Here is a 20976-nt window from a genome sequence, read left to right as displayed (position 1 = left end):
TGGTATTCCGACTTTCAAGAACCACTATAAGCATCCAACATCACCATCATAGACCTATTCGTGTGTATTATTTCCCAAATTAGCGTCTCCATTTTAGAGTTCTCACTTAATCTAATATGGCTGACAGTACACACATTTTATTCTGAATGCACACTGACAAGTTTTACATCTTATCACTTCCAACGATTTCCTGGCCCGGAAAGTAAAAAAATGTGATAAAACACGCTTACTTTTGTTGTGGCTTCTGTCGACATGTAGGTGCATTACTGTTAAGGTTATATTGATTAAGAGAACGTCCTGGTAGAATCTTCACAGCGTGTGTAGAGCTACGACCTTTTTCCAATCAATCAAAACAAGATTCATGAGCACAGAAGAAATTGAGGAAATACATTTTTCTTTTGGTGTGGATGTCAGACGGTGCCAGGGCTACTAACAGTTACAGGTTTTTTCTCTAGGAACATTTTACAGCAATTGCTTGTCTGGCAATAAGCAGAAATTAGCTATGTGTGAATTTACACGTGACGTAGATGGGTGTGAGCAGGAGGAGCACGAAGAGAGGCGAGGATGGGGCCATGCCTTCTTGGACTTTTTGTGTTTCTGCTTTGATTTGGACTTACCCGAAGGCTTGAATCATAATGATAACCTACAGCAGGACCAGGCCTTTCTTCAACATTGCTAGGAAAGGAAACTTGGACCTTGACTGCACACACTGACTTCATGCATTGAAGTCATAGGCAACGTTTAAGAAATATTTGTTATATGATTGTTTTTGAACTCGTATCATAATTCTCACATCTATTTTCCCAGCATAAAAATATGATGCTGAAATACAGATACTTATTGTTTTAGCTTTGTTTTGACAGGTTCTTAGTGGTGGCGTGGCATTAAATTGCATGCTCAGACATGGCAACACATAACTATGAATCTTGTCTGCAGTGTTTAACATTATTTTTCCCACTCAGGAAAAAAATAAATATTGTTAAGCTTCGGAGACAATGTTTAAACATTAATTTTACAAATGTTGTTTTGTTCTCTCTTAATATTCAGGATTGGTTTTATACTAATGAAAACATATTTTATGACTGGGCTGTCTATTAACTTTTCGAACTGTGATTATTGCAGGCTGTCCAAAGAAATCTGAAAAGCTGTGGAGCATGGAGAAAATGAAAACCTACTTCTGTCTTATTAAGAGCCTGCAACCCAGAATGTCTGAAGAGGCTGATCTGATCCTGGTGCGATACTACCAGATGCAGCGCAGGAGTGATCACAGAAATGCTGCTCGCACCACAATCCGTCTTCTGGAGAGCTTGATCCGTCTGGCGGAAGGTCAGCTATAGATTTGTTTGATACTACTGTACAATTATATGCAATATATTGTAATATTTGGGTATTAAACTCTCACTAAGTCTGTTGATGAGCGACTTGTTCTATGTTTTATTTATGCATTCTTGGAATTGTACATATATTTATGTGTGTGTGTTTACAAAAGCTTCAGCCATGGAAATGACTTAAGGTTTATTTTCCAGCTACATACATTATTGATGTTGCACATTTACAAATTATCTTTGCTAATGACCTGGATAACTTTACCTTTATGGCTCTGTTGCAAATAATGTATGTTTGGGTGGGGGGAAAGGATGGCATTTGATAATATTCTATACCAGTAGGTAAACAAATACTAGTCGGCCTAGACTGTGCTGCATACTGCAAGGATAGCTGTCCCATTTACCCCCTATTTCTTGCAAAGTGCAACAAAGATTGAAAGCGTAAACTTGGTAAAAGTAATTTCAGGTGATTTGAAACTGCACTTAACTATCAATGTGTAACTCAGTGAGTAGCTTAGAGGATAGGAGTAGGGGTTGAACTCAAATTCCTCCCAGAGCTTCTGTGCAGCAGGCAGCCCCTGGAATCCACAAATTCACTGGACAAAAACAATGAGAGTCCAGCAGAATTGTGAGGGAAATAATTGCAAAGAAGGAAGAAACTAATAGCTAGGAAAGGGACCTGGCTAGAGAGAGTTAGGACCTGCAGAGACTGTGGATATGCCGATGACCACAGAGACAGTAGTTCTGCAAATGAACGCAGAACAAGCAGAAGCCATGAGAAAGAGAGGAAGTTAGAGAGTGGTGGATTGAAAGATGGGAGGTGGGTAAGATTGCCGGACACAGATAAATTGGAGGAGACAACTCAATTATCAGTGGAAGATTGAGGAAATCTAGATTTTGTACCTGGTTGCCACGTACATATAGCTAAGAGCAGCCTTAATGAAGCATTTGTATTAAACTCTTAGGGCCTGAACTAGGGTTTTGCGGAGAGACTGTTGTCCCTCCATCATGGAGGGACTTCTCCGACCATCAGGATGACCGATATCTATCCACAGTATTTATTGTTTGGCTTTACGGACCTCCATCAGTCATGCTGGGCAGTCTGTCTCTGAACCTCAGTCCTCTTGTTGTTTGTTCAACTGTCAGCAGATACAACTCTGTCAACATTGGTATGGCAGACATGTGTCCACCATACTTAGAGTTGTCTGCCATCAGACGGTACGCAGGAACCCTCACAAGGGAGGACAGCAATGGTGGACTGGGTTTGTGACATCTGGTTCATCCGTCAACACACACCTGATCCAAATCTACTCATAAATTACACCTGCAGCGTGCATGAAGACATGAGCCACCTGACACTTTACCTCTCCGTGGCGACTCTGACCATAGAGGACTAGGCCACCCATGAACTACCCAACAGTGGTGGAGATCTCTGACGCAATTGGAGGCCTGCAATCGTGCAAGACAACGAGGCCAGATGGCTTCCCATTTGAATATTACAAACAATTCATAAAAAATGTGCTCCTCTCTCCCAACTCCTGGATTTTTACCAGGAGTTGACAAAGATTATACATTTCCCCCTGACCTGGCCACCATAATAGTGCTCCACATATCTGGAAAATCCCCTGAAGAAAGCTCTTCATACCTTCCGATCTCGCTTATCAATGTGGAAATGAAAATTTTTGCCTAAACTCTAGTTAATCGCAAAGTACACATTGCCTTGACACACCACCGACGATTCAAAGACCCAGCTACACTCATGATTCTGGACATTGAAAAGGCATTCGATTCCATCTACTAGAGGTTCTTATTCCAGGTCCTCTCTAGGATTGGATTCGAAACACTTCCTCTTCCTTGTCAAAGGGTTCTATGCATATCCTTGGGCTCAGGTTAAGGTCAATAGCGTCCTCTCACCCCCTTTCAAATCGGCAGGGGCACCAGACAGGGATGCCCCCTCTCACCCCTGCTCTTTGCCTTGGTGTTTGAACCTCTAGCGATGTGGGTGCGTGCTTCTGCGCCTGTTGTTTATCCTTGGTGTCCCAGAGGCATCAATACAGTTGTACCCAACTGGATTACCACGTTATTCAATTTGGAAATGTGACTCTCTGCGATAGCGAGGTTGAACAGTGAAGACTTATTCCAGGAGGCGGTAGGTTTCAGAAAGCCAAATACAGCATGACATAGTAAATTCCATGACATTAGCTGAATGTCCAATAAGTGCTATAACTTCAAAGAGAAATAAGACTTTAACAGGTAAGTAAAAGGGGCAGTACAAATTATGATACAGGAAAAAAAAATTAGAAGATCCTCTCAGTTTCATGGGCTGAGATGTGACAACAACGGTTTTACGGCTTTTGCTTGCTAGATTTTATGATAGCATTTAGGGCCTTACCCAAGGATGTCTGTGGGGGCAGTATTCCTTCATTCCCTTCTATCTCTATGATTCGTTAATATTACTTTAGTGTTTTTAACCAGAGTCACTGTGAATTGGATGAGTTTTGGGATGGAAAAGTCCTCTGCATGGTAATGGACATGCACCCCTGGCCAAAGTGCCCCACGTTCCTGAAGTCTGGATCCTTAATGCTGATTTTTGTTGTCCTAGGCAAACATGGATCATGCCTGTGCACCATGACATAGGCCTGTCTCATCGATTGCAGTCTTATAGCACCGGGAGGGGTGCCAGAAAGCGCTGTCCTCATAGTGGTGAGATGCTACCTCCTTCACCAGAAGTTAAGCAGCATGAGCGTGGTGGTGGCAGCATACTATGTAGTGATAAATATGAGTGAACATGTCCTTTTCAAGTTTCGCCTGCACAGCCCTTGCACTGTGCTTGTGTAATCTATTGTGTTTCATATAAATCTTAAAAGGGGCTTACATCCCGCCTCTACTTTTTATTGGTTCGTGTGCTTGCCACTTACTTTTCCCCTGTTTCTATTGGTTGTTGCACACTATTTCCTGTTGTTCCGCATGTGTTCGCTGTTATCAGTGTCCCAAGGCCCAAGTACTCCTTTTCATGCAGACAAAGGTCAGCGGTCTAGTGTACTTGCTTTCCAGTGTGAACATCTGCTGCACGCACTTCCTGTTTGTTCAGTCCTCGTAATCTCCTAGTGGCTGCACTAGAGTTAAAGCCTCGGTGAAACCAGAAGCTGCACGCTTTGACCGCAGCGACACTCGCCAGTTTCCCCCTGGGGCAACGCACACTCACCAGCCCCCAGTGCCAAAGCAGGAACCCATTCTAGTGCTAAAGCCGAATCAGAGGCCAGCGCTTGTTTTAAGATTAAAACATCAGCCTGTGCGGCTGTGAACCTTAAGCCATTAGTGGTAAGTACCTCATTTGTATGTGTTGTGCATTTGCTAAGAGTGCACAGCAAAATAGTTTCTGAAGGCTTTTCACTCAAGGCTGGAGCACTGCAATTTAGTGCCCCAGCGGTAGCTGCTTGTTTAGTATTCAGAGAGTCCCCAGGCTGGTCTGTTTATTTTTCCACTGGATCATTCCAAACTTCCTCTGATACGACCGCCAAGCCTATGACTAAACATTTGAGGTGCCCTGGAGCCCTCTATCACTGCTTGTGTGCCACAAAGCATCCTGCCTCAAGGCTACATCTTTCATCATAGGATCACCCCTAAGCTACTCCTGTTAATGCTGCCAGAGCACACATTAAGCAGTAAAAATGCTTGGTATTTCTCTTTCATTACTGAGTAAGACTGGTGTTCAATTTGGAGGCTGTCTTAGAACTGTAATGTGGCCAATTTAAGTGATATAGGTATCCCAACAAGATTTTTCAATGCATGTAAATATGTACTTATTTGTTTTTACGCTTACTTCATGCACACTTTGGAAGCCGCAATCCGGGTGTTTAATTAATCTTAAACTGCAGGCCCCCACCATTTATGGACCTTAATTCAGGCCGCAATTCTTACTTGCACTTCAGGGCTGCACTTCACGGTGAACTTCCGGCTCCCACCACTGTGGCAGGAGTTTGCAAGATGCTTCCAGTTTGCATTTGAAAGAGTATTTCTATTGCACAAGATCACTGCAAACTCCAAGAGCACAGCACCAGTGGCATAGATACACTAGTTCCTTTATCCGAGTTCACAGAAAGAGCAAATGTTCCTTACTTCCTCGGGTATGGAACCTCCAGTTAAATAAGTTATTGTAAGCCACAATTCTGCCTTTATTGCACTTCGTGCGGTTCATTGGCCTCAGACTCAAACTCTAATTTTACCGACAGTGGTGCATACACTTATTCCAGAAACCTCTGGTCCCATACTCTGTGTAATTGTCGAAATCAACCACACTTGCGCGTGTTGGAAGATCTCAAGGCTGCCTTTAAATTAAGTTTATTTTGCACTTTTGAACTTTAGAATATTCAAGGCAGTCACATATTACTATTTCTACAAAATAGTTTAATGTCTGCAAAATGGTTCCAGACAGAGCATCAAATTTTCCTCTGTTTCACCTAAAATGTGAAAATGAGCAAAATAAACTTTAACCAAAACATTATCATAGAGGTGGTCTGTGATGACTCTTCATGACCATTGTCTGATTTCTTATCTTCCCTTGCTCTATCTGATCTTTGTGATGCTGCTTCAAAGTCCGATGTTTCTGTGAGTTCACTCTTCTTCTTTCATAAGCCATGTGCTTATTTCATCTAACGCCGCTTACTGTTCCGCCGTAGCCTGCTCTATTGTTGGCTTATGAGAGTTAGATGTCTCTTTCCTCGCAATTCTCTTATTGTTCTTGGATCAGCCCATTGTTGTTATTCCTTATTCTCCTACAGTGTCCAACAGACAGTAAGGTACTACTATTTTCATCACATCTGTTGGTGAGCATGCACACCTTTTGCACGTCACACCCTTACCTCCTGGTATTCAGGTACCCCCATTCAAATATTAGTTTACCATATCAGTTTTGCACCTGCTCACCAAGCTAAAACTTACAACATCAAAATATTAAGAATCACATTGGCACAACCTATTGCGTTTACCAATGCTTGTTAATCTGGGTCACTGGAGTAAGGCCTACAGGATCCCTCATTTTCAAAGTTCTGCTGCTATGTGCTTCACTCACTCTTTGGCCTCTGCCGGTTTGTTTTGTAGTGCTGTGCAGTACATGATGGATATATCTGCACTTTGAGTATGTGTTCCTGGGAACTATATGGTACAAGGATCATGTAGTGTGCGCATGTTGATGGCACAATACCCAAAGGATGTAGGGCCAGATGTAGGAAGCCTTTTGCGCCTTGCAATCTGCTAAAAACGCAGTTTGCGAGGCGCAAAAGGCTGAACGCGATGCAGAATCAAATTTTGCGAGTCTGTACCGACTCGCAAAATGTGATTCCGACTCGCAAATAGGAAGGGGTGTTCCCTTCCTATTTGCGACCGCATCACGATGTAGAGTTGCTATCATCCACTTGAAGTGGATGGTAACTCATTCGCACAAGGGAAGGGGTCCCCATGGGACCCCTTCTCCTTTGTGAATGCTCACAAAAATATTTTTTCAGAGCAGGCAGTGGTGCTATGGACCACTGCCTGCTCTGAAAAAACCGAAACAAAAAGGTTTCGGTATTTTTTCTTTTTGCAGCTCGTTTTCCTTTAAGGAAAACGGGCTGCAAAGAGAAAAAAAAAACTGCTTTATTGAAAAGCAGTCACGGACATGGTGGTCTGCTGTCTCCAGCAGGCCACCATCCCCGTGAGTGCCTAGACTCGCTATGGGGTCGCAAACTGAGACCCACCTCATAAATATTCATGAGGTGGGTCTTTGCGACCCCATAGCGAGTCGCAGAAGGTGTCTGAGACACCTTTCTGCATTTGGTTTTGCGAGTTGCAATTTGCGAGTCGCTATGACTCGCAAATTGCAAGTCGCAAAATCAAACTTACCTACATCTGGCCCCTAGTGCTGTGCAGAATGTGCATGCTGTAGACATATGCTTGGTGCATGTGTAGTACATGGGAGTGGTACAGTACACAAGGGATATATTGCTAGGCAGTGTATGCATTCAGAAAGTATGTGCTGGGTGTATGTGTGTCTACGAGTAGTACAGTACATGGAGGATACATTGTTGTGCAGTGTGTGAATGCTGTATACATACAGTGGGTGTAAGTGTGCCTGAAAATTGTACATGCATGGAGGATCCTGAGTTCCATTTTGGGAGACTCGGGCCTCCAGGATAAAAGCACAAGGAGGCAGAGTAATCCCCCAGACAGATTTGTGTATTGCTGCATTCCCGTAAGCTGGATGGGGCACACATTGGGAAGAGGAGAGCCAGGCTTCTCCTATACACTTTAAAGTGTGCTCTTTGATTCAATGCAAGGTCACAAAGAAGGGGCCTGAGTAAATCTCTTAAAGGGGATTGGGCTAAGAAGAGAAATAGAAAGTCAGTCTTGGCTAAACTGGGCTAACGTTTTGAAGCACTTATTACCATGGCTTACGTCCAGGCATGAAATATAGTCACACCAATGGACTGTGTTGTGCGATTATCAGCTTTGGGGTCGCTCCTGCTGTGACAGACTGCTTTTCAATAGGAAGAGAGAGCAGAGGAGGTGAAACTTCAAAAGAAGCAGAACTCCAACATAAGACCTCAGACACTCAGACCCTAAATCATATTTGGTGTCTGGAAATGGACTATAAGAAGGAGCGTTTGAGACCTCAAAAATTGTTCCCTGCCAAGCATCCAGACAAACCTTGTGAGGAGAAGAACCTCTGCAAGAGTTATGCCTGTGACCAGGGCTGGGAGCCAGGGCCTGCTAGTTTACATGCTGGGTGAGTGGACATCACCCAGGGAAACCAAGGCCACCGGCCTGGAGCACCAGCGTCTGCCTGCTTGCCAAGACCAGTGTGCCCTTTGAAAAAGAGGAGAGTGTTGGAAGGAGCAAGTTCCAGGAGGGAGCTCTGTCGAGTGGACTCCCTGAGCGAGGTGTGAGAAAATGGCTGCTGCACCGATTGGGCCGTAGCCTGTGTGCAGGACAATCAGAGACCCCATATGCCAGGAGAGGACTACTGTGAATTGAGCCATGTGCAGTGGAGCATTGATCTTGCCCGTGCATAGTGCTGACTCAGCTACTCCATTTGCTAGGAAGGACCACTGTGAAAAAGACTGCAGTGCGGTAAGGGCAGTAGCGGGTGGCAACACTGTATGACAGGAGGAGCTGCCGTGAAGCACTTCACCATGCTGATCAGGCAGAAGCCCATGTACTGTGAGATACAGTGGCCCCCTCCCCAAGCGAGAGGGGGTCGCCGGCAGTATCAAGAACTGCGACCTGATTTGCCACCTCCTGCTGGAGATGTGAGGATGCCTTAAGAGCATCTTCACATCATGACCCAGGCTAGGGACCCCAGACAGCATTGTTGCAGCCACCCCCCACCGGGACACAAACTGGACACTTACCATGCAGGAGGAGATGGACAGAGCGTCTATTCGCTTCAGGAGCGCAACCGCAAGTGAGAGACTCTTTCTCCCGCTGAATGCAGCGCCTGGGCCACATAGAGGTCAGCTGTTTAATTAATGTGCGTTATTAGCTTTGGAAAGCTCAGTACATATCTTCTTTCTATATTAAAAGGATACTCAAAGGATACTCAAAACAGTAAGCATTAGCAAAATCACTTTTTTACTTTGACAATGCTTGTTCAGTTTAAACAACAAAATGGCCACTCATAACTATTAGTGTTGTCATTGTTTATATAATTGCAATGGAAGCATTGGCAAAGCCGGTAGCGTCCAGCAACCATCTATAAATGGTACTTTGTGTACATTGTGTATTATTGTTAAAATCTTCCAAGATGGCCTTGTGATACTGTTGGCTTTGTCACTGCTCGTGTTATCATTGTGCAAGCTTTGGAAAAATCCGTATCGGTAGTATGGTATCGTTGTTGTGTGGAGAGGGGCAAAGGGTATGGGGAGCAGGGAAAGGGTGGAGAGGGATGTGCCAGAGAATGAGTGGAGGAGGAAGCAAGCAGCAGGGACAAAGAAAGGGCGGCCTCTGTGGACACACCAAGGGGAAAGAGGAAGGACATTGAACTCTCATTGAGTGCAAAATGTCTAAAGCCAAAGAGACCTACAAAAGGAAAACTAGTTCCTTGACAACAGTAGTTGAAAGGTTCACTCATTCATTAAAAAAATAGGGTGAAGCCTAAATGCTCCAGTGGTTGAAGAAGCACAAGAAAAGAGAGGAAAACTATTGCATCAATAGCAGAGAATTGAAATGGACAACAAAGCCACCCACTTGCGAATAAGGGTCAGACTCAAAACTCTCTCTATGTATTTTTAAACTATCGGTAACTATACTGGTTGTGAAATTATGCAAAGGGGGTTGTGAAGGCCGTGTGCTCAGTTAACTATTTCTTCCGTCATCCGACCCACAACCCTGCTTGCATCACATATATTCTTGTTTTGGGAACTATTTCTAAGGATGCCGGGAAATGTACTCTATGCCGTGTTCCTGTTTGCAACCCTAGGTAGGAAGCCCTTTGAATATAACCGACATTAATATTGTTTTCTTCAAGTTTTGTAAAGTTTAATAACTATGTGACTTTTTGTTTTTTTTACAGCCCATGCCAGATTGATGTTTAGGAATATTGTAACTGTGGAAGATGCAATAACTGTGGTGTCCGTGATGGAGTCCTCCATGCAGGCAAGTGACCTTGACATCACTGATAAATATTGGAAGGCATCATTTAGCTTAAAACATAAGAATCTACAAAATATGTCTGGTAACTTCCGTAGCCACAAAAGTGTTTTAATTACTAAAGAAGACCTGTTCACTTCAGTAGACTTTCACTTGCCGTTTACAATACTGCGCTAAGTGCGCGTCATTGTGTACGCATGATTTTTAAGCAGCGTACTTTGAGATAGTGTTTTCCTGACCCCTCCCTTCTTCCAAGAGACTGTTCATATTTTGAAATATCCCTTTGCCACTGGTCAAAGAAACTGTGCCTTGGTATTATACAGCCCCTGAGATAAAATAAGGAGATGATGTAACACCTTTAGTTTTCCATCTTTTAGCCATTTTTCCTCAGTTACTTTTATCTGTGCCACAGATAGCTGAAACTTGAACTTTTCAGTGTAGAAGACTGAAACTTTTATTTTTTAATTAATTCATTTTTAGCATGTATTAGTATGGTGCTGACATAGCCCCTTAGCGAAGCAGAGCGGTTTGAATAGTCTTCAGTATTGCCTGTCACTGCATGCAGGGTATAGAGGCACACAATGAAGTCTACTCAAGCAAGTAGGGGAGGCAAATTTCCATTAGTATAAGGTATAGATAATGCAACCTTTCATTGGTGTATGTGATTTGTTGAGTTCAGTAATGTCACATATTTCCACATATGTACAGTTTCAGTCTATGAAAGTCACAATTTACAAACATTAGCAGCAATTATACGTTTAGGGAGGAGTTGTAAGGAAGAGAGATGTATAGAGAAGAGACAAATTCTTCCCTGAAGGCCTAAGTTATGCAGAGGGCTTTTTAAAATAGAAGCTGCCATCTGATGCTATATGTTTCCTTTTGTCTCATCCTCTCTGGGGGCTCGGAGTGTCTCAGGAGTAGGCATGCGTTTCTCAAGACATACAACATTTTGCTGTTTATTATTATCTTTATGTTGGATTTCCATAGTGTACCTTTTTTGTATAGCAAACAGGTGTTTTGTTTTCTTCCTTGGTGCTTATTTTTCCTTTTTTATAAGCTCCCATTTCATATTTGTTTCTTTTTTTGGCGATGGCATTTTTCCAACTTTTTCTATAATAAAAAACGATGCTTTATTTTATAAGACAAAATATGGAAAAGAAATTAAAATGTTTGTCTTAAATGTAATCAGAAAATATCATTTAACAAAATGTTGGTCTTGTCTGTAAAAGCAAAAAGAGGATACAGTTATAGCTTTCTTGGATGAGAAATGGGAGGATACAATGCTCAGTTCTCTTGCCCTTTATTTGTACATAGTTTTGCAAAGTGGCAGCACTAATCAGAGATTGTGGATTAGAGAGTTAGCTTATGTGTTCTAAATCTCACTCTGTTTATTATGAACAGCAAAGGTGCAGGATACAAAATAATAGGAATAGTCAATGATTCTGTTACCCATATCTTCCCCAAATGGTTGGACAAGAATAAAGAAAATAATGTAATTTCAATTACACAAGCCCTATGGAAAGAATCCCCAGGGGAAAAATCACAGAAACTTCCCTAGGAGCTCCAGGGGATTAAGAGGAGAGAGATAAAAGGAATATGGGATCCATGCTCTCATCCTGGCCAGGTTGTAAGGGCTCATGTTTAGGAAGAATAATAGCCAGGTATTCTCTAGCTCACAGTCTTGCACTGGAGAAGCATGCTTAGGAATCAGTCTTCTAGTCTGCAGTCTGCAGACTGTGTCCCTCCTGTGGCTGCCTCACCTTGCTGATTCCTTGATGAGGTGTTTGCGGGCTTTTTGATCCATTTCATGTTCAGCATCAAATTGTAGTATCAGCTCATCCTTCTATTTCTAAGGAATGCTGGAAAGTACACTGGGGACCCTGGGGAGAGCACACCTGTGCAGAATATCAAGGAATTAAATATTCTCATCATGTTTCAACAAGGACTCAGCAGCAAGGTATTTTAAGTAGAGCTACTCCTTCATCTTAGATGTAGTTTCTACCATTTGACCTTCCTTTGCTTGTAGGTAGCTCTCAGACACATCAAGCCTTTTCTCCACATATAGTACCTACCCAGTCAGGCCTTCAAGGTTTCACTGCAATTGTACCTCCACAGCATTAATCAACCAAGTTTCTTTCATAATCCAGAATGCTGCATGTTTAATGAACAGAGCAGGATTCTCTTTCCGGCCGTCATTTCTGCTGTTTTGGGGTAAGATCTTGCTGCCACTCTGTCCATCTTGGTATAAAAAAGTATTTATTTCCTTTTCTTTGCTGACTCACGTTGTCTTACATTCAGGAAGGTACCATATGCAGCAAATACAGAGTTAAATGGCCATTCAATCAGGTCTGTCATAAAATGCAAGAAAGAGTCAAGGCGTTGGAGAAGTCCCCCTGGAGAGCCACAAACTAGGTTAGGGTCCGGTGTCGAGCAACCTGTGGCAGGCTCTGCAGACTTCGATGACTGTCGAGTTGTGGGTTACTGATCTATGATTATATTCTGGACTGATCTCGTTTGATCCCCAGCTTGTGTGCACCCTGGAACCCAAACGTTTGCTTGTTGCTCCCATTATGTCATAAGAGTCGTCATAAAGATCACTCCCCCAGAGTTATTAAAATGTTGTCTAACCAAAGTCAGATTCAACCCAAGTCTCTATAGACTTTCTCTCCTACTGCTGAAATCTTCATTCTACACGTTCTCAGCATGCCACTCAATTCAAACCAGGAAAGACGTGAAAGGACAGTAGTCTTCGTTGCAATTGGAACACAAAGACTCGCTGGCCTTTCAAGTTTCCATTCCAAACACAATAGTTGTAGAGACTGTATGATGCCAGACGAACTGAGATGGGCGAATAAACAGGGGGCAGAGTCAGGAGCACCAATAAGGATATTAAACTGGAGAATTGACAATTCAAAAGTAGCAGTTTGTGTCTTCTGGGAAGGAAATTGCAAATTATTGCATATAGCCTGCCAAAGCTTCAGTCTGTATCACTGTTTCTTAAACCCTGGTAATTCTAGGTGCAGTACTACAGAGGAATCTCTGATGTTCAGTGTCTCAGACATGTAGTGCAGATAATCTGTATACAGGATCTTGTGTTCCAGTTAATCAGACTTGTATATAATTGTGAACTCAATGGGGAACCTTTGGAAGGAGATGATGACTGGGGTGATGTGGACAAATTGCTGAGTAATGAAGAAAAGATAACCTTGCTGTAGGAAGCAGCCCCTTCACTGATGGCAAGGTGGACCGTTTATAAGCCAATTAGAATGGTTTTCCCATGATAGTATAAAATCTTAGACCCTCAACTTAAAATCATCTTCCATCATTAAGTTTTTGATGCCCTTTTATAACCTATTGTTGGTATTATTTGGCATGTTGGTTACAGGGCATATCAAAGTTACTTTATCATTCAGCTTAAAACAGACTTGGCACTGCCAACAGTTAGTGAACAAAGAGTACTATGGTCATCAGCTGGGATTTATGGAATGGCCCATGTATGTCGTCACTGTGTGAACTCTTGCTATAGGAGACCTCCACTTTCCCTCCAATCCTGGCTTCAACAGCCAGGCCTGCAACCAAGCTGGCTTTTCTCAGTCACAGTGTGACTTATTTGCTATCCCCTGTAATCAAAGCATCTGAATCTTTCAGTGAACTATCCAAGCTTCTACCAATTCTTTCTGCAAATGAGGATTGTCAGGTCTCCTTATCCCTGTATCTTGCATTTTTACCTCCTGTTCTTTTATGTCCCTCAGCAGACTTTGTCTGATCCCCTATCAACGCATTGGTAGCTGTGCTTTTGTAAGCACCAAAGTATTGATGTATTTGGTCACTTACTGTACTCCTGAAAATAGGGTCCACCAGTGCAGCATCTTGTAGCCGGAATGTGGCGATCACCACCCATAGACTGCCCCATTGTATTACTAACAATAGGGGATTGTGAAAAGAACATATCCTCTATGAGTGTTCTGCCTGAGTCACTGCGGAGTGTACCCAAAGGGCACAGACTTATCCTGTCCAATCTGTTGTGCAGATCGTGCATCAGAGAATAAAAGGGTTACTCGTTCATTAGGATTAAGGGCCCTTCATGAGTCCTCCAATGAGTCACCCAGCACCGGCTTTCCTCACTACTGTTGAGGTAGGAAAGGGTGGGTGTGACCTGTCCAAGTCCAAATCTATCATGCTCTTAAAATGCTTCCCACCACCTTTAGACATTATGCCATTTCCCCCAGGTATACTGCTTGATCATAATTGGGAGCATATATATTATCCAATAGTGCCTATCTTTAATGATCACATATCTCCCTATCCTATCTACTAAAGATTTGGAAAGTTGAAATGGGACCCCAGGGTAGACCTATACCAAGATGCCTCTGGCATAAGCTGAATAACTTGTACGGTATAATTGTACTGTCTATTGTTTTTGCAGTGTTCTTCTCCTCTCCCCTGGTTAGGTGGGTCTCTTTCAAAAAACAACCTGTACATCCTTGTGCTTAATATAGGACTGGATTTTATACCTTTTAGAGGGGTTGTCCATCCCTCTAATATTCCAGGTGAGGAAGTTATGTTGTGCAAGTGTGTCCATTGGTGCACTATTGACCTGTAGTAACCACTCCTAACCCATTGTCTACATCTGAGAAATCACATTTTGCCATATAGTGTTAACTTCTTGTCATGCAACCCTTGCTGCCTTTCCTGCCCAGACCTACATAACAGCACCCCAATCCACTTTAACTCCTCCACCCAAGGTATGAACAGCTACAGCCTCGTATCAGTACACAGCCTTATACAATCTTATGTGTGTACACTGGAATCTGCCATTTGGAGTTAGTGCAGAGTGAGGCAGAGGATCCCTTTAGCCTTTGTGCTCACTTTCTCCACTGGCCGCAAGCAATCGAAACTGGTAAATGTAACAATTGGCAGTCGAAAGCAAAATCACCCTCTGAGTCAATCATAGAAACACACTGCCTTTTCACTTTCTGTCAACAACATAGTAAAGCAGGTAATTCGCTCAACTTTAACCGATCGTGGTGTCCGCTTTGGCAGCATTTGAAGAGTCTCTAGAGTGTGATTCGAAAACATACTTGAGTTTGAGTCTTCTCCGGTTGTTTCATTTGAGCCGTCTGTCAAGCCCTTTTCATGAAATTCAGTTTCAGTCTCCACTGCGTGCGCACGCTGTCTCTCTCTCTCTCTCTCTCTCACTCTCACTCTCACTCTCACTCTCACTCTCACTCTCTCTCTCTCTCCGTCCCTCTCCCCTCAACGTCTTTCCAGGGCAGGATTTTCTGTTCCTTGATCTCCTTGGTCACCTCATCTTGTTCTGGCTGAAGAGACACTTGCTGTCAGTTTTCCCAACGTTTACTTCTGCCCAGTCCCAAGGATCCTGAGGGTCTGTAAAGAATCTTGTTACTGTACTATCACCTTCAGTTTGAGCTTTGTGTATTTCACATGTATTTCTCTTTAGCTCCGCTTCACCTCAAGGATTGATGTTCTCTGCTGCTGCACTGCAGACGTGGAGGATCATTACTTTACTGCTGTCCACCCTGTAGTGCCCTTCATTCCTTTCCTTCTGAAAAATGAAGTCGCAATCCCTGAAGTTCATCACCTCTCTAATACCGGTCTTGGTGAAGCACCAGGCAGCGGGGGCCTCACTGGTACTCTGTGCATCCTTCTACTGTATTGAAAGCAGACAGCCTATCAGAGACCACCTTCTGGACAAGCCATTGTTCCAAAAAGCACTCTATTCCCTTGCTCTTTTTCGGAATGCCCACCTTCCGTCTGACTCCTCAGCTTTGTATTAGAGATAATGGACCCTCTCTGTTAGATCCAGTGTCTCTTTGCACAGGTCTTCCGTTGACGGCTGCATCTCCATTGTCCATGCCTTCTCACAATTATCCTTTTGTCATCTGTGAGGAGCCCCCTGACACCCCACCAGTCACCAGCTACTGCCAGTTTTACATCTAAATGTGGTCAGAATTCATCTTCAATGAACAGATGCCATGGTACACTAGTGCTTGTTTTTTCCAGCAATGGCAATTGAATTTTACCAGTCACTTCCGTATGGAACCACTTGCTTAAAAGTAGCAGTCCTTGGAGCATGATTCTGTGACAGTCGTGAGTTGCCTAGGGACAGCTTGGGAAACTACTGCTAAAGCTTACTGCTTTTGTAATCTGTATCCTGGTCTGATTGTATGTCGGACTGTCTATCTACTTCCGTTCTGCATATTTCCACAGGTAACAATGACTACAATTTAATTAATGTATTTGTAGAGAAAAAACCTACAAACATTTGTATTGCCGTTCTTGTCCATCTGGCAGCTTACCAGTTCTTCTTGTATGGAGAATTGCTTATCTCTTCCTTTTGCTTCTTTTTTGTTTCATTTTCTAAGCACACCACCTGCATGTGATCCATTTGTATGATCTAGTTCCTGCTCCTATTTGATGCATCCTGTGTGTTTGCTGCAGTATAGGGGGTCACAGAGGCTATGGAGGCCCCCTGCTGTGGACCTTAAATAGGTGGATTCTGACCCAAATTCGTCTTGAGGAACAACTTACCATTTCCATGGAGGCAGGATCTTCCAAAGGATATAGTCCATTGAGATCTGCCTTTAAAACCTTTGAAGAATTATTATTAATAGCTGGCTTCACATTTGCTTTTGGCTATTACTGGAGACTGTCACTGTCAGTACTACAAATGAGATGGCTGCAGTCTTTGAAAGCAGCTAATGTTGAAACCAAATAACTTCGCCTCTGCCTCTAGTGTCAGGCACTGAATGTGTCTTACCAGGTTTATCCTTGCACTAAAATCTCAGTCAGTCATTCAGGTAAATGTTAAATCGCATTTGTTTACATGCATGTTTGTGAACATTGCTTTTGAGCACTACTTTTAAACTGTTACTAAAGCTAATGTGTTTCTTTTTACAATGCAGGGTGGTGCTCTTCTTGGAGGAGTAAATGCACTGCACACCTCATTTCCGGAGAACCCCACTGAACAGTACAGAATGCAGTGTGAACTTCTCTTAGAAAAACTTGGGTTGCAGAACGTGCTGAACGAAGAACTTGCGAGACTTGACAGGTAAAATCCCACAGAAATGTTGTGTTGCCAACATTAGTATACTGTAGGAGAAGGTCAGATACCTTCACTAAACCAGGTTTAGTGAGCTGCAGAACAATGACCACAAATTGCTGATTTCTACAAGGGGCTCGATTAGGATATGTTGGAAGAACTTTAAGAAGTGGCCAAAATAATTATTTATTCATATAAAAGTACCAAATATAATTCACTTAAAATTTGGGCATGGGTTGATTTACACTTTGTCTGCATGCACCACAAAATAGATAACCAAAAAGAGAAGTGCTAGTGGGCCTGAATCATAGAAAATGAGCAAATCTGTAGACTTAAGCATGAGCTTCTTCATGCGTACTCTTTTTTTTTGGGCAGTTTCACAACAATTCCAATCGGTCCTCCCCTCAGTTGAAGAAACTAGTAGATGTCTGGATACATACCTGTTTCCATAAAAAACTGTGTGCAGATTGTCTGCTTTCAAATTATCCACTATTTGTAGCTTAGGGGAAATGTGAATTTGCACATTGTGTGTCCATTTGTTGTCTACATGGAAAATATTTTTGTATGTAAAGAAATGTATTCCTCTAGATCCCTAGAATCATGGGGGTGGCTGTTTTACACTCTAAATACACACTTTCTCCTGCTTTTACTGGAAAGTAAATGTATGTGTGTGTGTATGTAGGGTCAAAAATGCCATAAGGACTCTTTGTGTCGTACAACGTTCAGACTTTGTGAGGGTTCCCAATAATCTCAGTGGCTACCCTAACCATATTACAGAAACATCTATTTTACCAACCCTCTTCCTATACTTACAGTAGAGGAACAACTGATAAGCAGAATTTGTGTCCATTTTTAGATATTGCATACATATGTTAGCAGTCTGTGTTTGACAGACCTATTGTATCTAATAATTTAATGTAAACTTAGGGTGACCTGTGGGCCAGTCTACTTCAAATCAGTTGACTTTTTGTGTTCTTCCTCTTGCAGCCATTTTCTTGATACATTGTCAAACACACCTTATATTAGCCCACAGGTTATTGTTTCTTTCACCTCATTCTATCAGCTGTTTCTGTGTCATTCTACCCCTGTGAAGTCCCAGCCTTGTAGTGCACGATTGACTGTTGTAACAATTGCATCCTCCTCCCTCCCTGCTTCCTACTGCTGTCCGTTGCCCACTTCTAGAAGCTCACATGGGTTTGTGTGCACAGCATCCCACTCATATTTTCTTATTAATTTACAGTTTGCAAGATTGGCCGTCATCCATCTTGAAACAGTAAATTCTAAATAAATTGTAACAGAAAATATAGAGGAACAAATTTCAATTGCATGCATATGCACAGTAGTCGTTTCTTTCCTTCTCTTTTTTATTTTTTGTTTGCTTACTTTATCACAAAATACAGTCCAAGGTGGCTCGCTTGTCCTTGCACATGCCATCTTAGAGCAGTTTTGGTATGGCAAAATCCATGCATACACACGTATGGTCATTTTTCAACAGTTTCGGTCCTACACAGTAACAAAAACTCTGGAAAAGCCAGTAGATCTGCACAATGATATCAGATGTGAGGCCTACTGGCTTTGCACTGGCTGTTGTGAGTGGAGTTTACTGACAGTAAATTCTAGGGACAGACTCTACACAAGTGGTATCCTTGCTGTGAAATGTCACATTGATGGCAGCTGTCCTAACCAGTCCCAACGCCAAATGCTAATGAGAGCTCACTCACATAGGTAAGGATGTAAAGTGCCGCAGATGCCGTAACCCTTGACATGTTTTCATTTATGTGCATCAAAAACTAACTGTAGTGTAAACATTTGTGTGGCAGGAGAGAGGTGTGCAGACAGGTAACTTGAGACGCATCATTTCAACAGTGTGTAATAATAAACACTTGACCCAATCCTCTAAAAACAGGCAGGAACAACCTACTGGTCTCTCTGGCTAGGAATAGTATTTAAAGATATACATTCTTTTGAGGTTAAAAATGCTCATGCTGTGCAAATGGGAAGTATTAAAATTAGCTGCGGCTGAAGACATTTTGGCCCTCATTATGACATTGGCGGCAAATGCCGCCTACCGCCACGGTGACGGCCACCAACATACCGTCGCCATGGCTACCGACGGTCCATGGCATTATGACTGTAGACGGAATTCCTCCAGAAGGCTGGCGTAATTTCATCTACGGTCATGGCGGTAAGGTGGCGCTGCTGCCAGCAGCAGCGCCACGCCAGCAAAAAACCACCTACCGAAGGCCTGGCGGTGCTTTGCTGATGGACGCTGCTGCTGGCAGCAGCGCCTCGTCCTGTCTCCTGCTGGAGGACCCCCTGAAAGCAGGTAAGTCGGGTTCTCCGACAGGAGAGGGGGATGGGGGGGTGTTGTGTGCATGTGTGGTGGTGTGTGTGACTGTCTGCAAATGCGTGTGTAATGTGTGTGTGCATGAGTGGGTGTGAGTGTACGTGCATGTTGTGTTGGGAGATTGCGTGTGAGCCCAGATGTATGTTCGTGAGTGTTGCTGTGAGTGTGTATGAATGTATGAATGTGTGGGTGAATGTGTGTATGCCTGTGTTTATGGGTGTGTTTGTATGTGCGGAAATGGGCGAAGGGGGAGGGGGCAGGGGAGACCCCTATCCGTGCCAGGGAAGGAATTCCCTGGCACTGATAGTGCCTACCGCCATGGTTTCAGTGGCGGTACAGAAACCACTGAAACCATGGTGGTGGGCGGGGTCATAATGCCATGGGCAGCCTAGTGACAGCCGCCGGGCTGGAGACTGCTGTCTCCAGCCCGGCGGTCGTTACCGCCGTGGCAGTTGGTGTGTTGACTTGGTGGTTTGGCTTTGGCCAAACCGCCATTGTCAAAATAGTGGAGGTAGGTACCGCCAGCCTGTTGGTGGTAATACCTCCACTATACCACCGACCGCCGGGGGTCGTAATGACCCCCATTGTGTCTATTTCATTTGAACTGCTAAAGTCTCTTTCTCAGGACCCCAACTCACCAGGGTGTCTCAATGGCTACCCTCACCAAGGTGTGCCTGGAGTCTGTAGGAGGAGGGCATTATCACCAATCAAGGGTGACACCACGCCCGCACCTTCTGACCACAGAGATTAAAGCCGGGCTTCTCTAACAGGCACTTAGACCCACACAGAGCACACACCTGTACCTTAAAAAATATTATTGGCTTGCCGGCTCCTCCCCTGAAAAGAGCTTTACAGCCTGTAGTCTCCTCCTTAACAGAGAATCTCAACACATACGCCTCATATAAGGGTTTGATTCTCATCCCACGTCCACCCACAAGAAAGTATAATGTGTAGTTGTAGAAGTGTTCCAGACTCTCACCCCATTGTAAAATGAAATATGAGAATTATTAAAGACAGGGCCCTATCTCTACCAGGTGAGAGCAGTAGCAGTGACCCCTCTCCTCATTTATTTAATCTAGTATTTCAGAATAGAGCAGGATCATCAAAAAGGTGGTCGCAGCATTTTCCTCACTCAAAGGGTGGTCAGTACCACCAGACGGCACAGCTTTTAGCGGTAGAATCCGCGCAGTGTGATCTCAATGGCAAAATATTGACACGTGATGAAAGGTGTTAATGCCCATTACATGAAAACATTGGGAGACCAGCGGCATGTGTGATGGAGACAAAGACCCCACCTCTCCAAGCTATAGTAGGATGCACCAGGGCAATCTCTGTATACCGCAAAGGGAACAGAATGATAGCTGCTAACAAAGCCAAGTTTGATGATTACCTCATATGTAAAATCATTATCAAACTGCACCATTAAGACCAATAAGTCTGGCTTAGAACTTATCTTTCCCCCCGGTGAATCTCTGGTAGACTTCTTGGTGTCTGCCCTTATTATAAACCTGATCTACCAGTGGGGCAAACTGCACGAATACTTAGAGGTAGCGGGTCTGGGTCACATCAGCCGCTGCCCTACCTTGTTTCTGAATTGATTGCTATCAGTTGCTTCT

At 43.4% G+C, this 20976-nt stretch overlaps 1 protein-coding gene across 1 annotated transcript in view; it reads left to right on the top strand.

Annotated features, from left to right (window-relative positions):
• The window catches only part of MCM9 (minichromosome maintenance 9 homologous recombination repair factor), a 287879-nt gene that overhangs the window by 229308 nt on the left and 37595 nt on the right, over positions 1-20976 (top strand). The window contains exons 10-12 of the mRNA XM_069235378.1: positions 1123-1326; positions 9874-9956; positions 16877-17022. Coding sequence (XP_069091479.1) covers positions 1123-1326; positions 9874-9956; positions 16877-17022 — 433 coding nt within the window. The remainder of the gene's footprint in view (positions 1-1122; positions 1327-9873; positions 9957-16876; positions 17023-20976) is intronic.

The sequence above is a fragment of the Pleurodeles waltl genome, chromosome 5 (genome assembly GCF_031143425.1).
Source record: "Pleurodeles waltl isolate 20211129_DDA chromosome 5, aPleWal1.hap1.20221129, whole genome shotgun sequence".
NCBI lineage: Eukaryota > Metazoa > Chordata > Amphibia > Caudata > Salamandridae > Pleurodeles > Pleurodeles waltl.
Note: the sequence above shows the minus strand (reverse complement) of the source record. Positions and strands in the feature narration are given on the sequence as shown.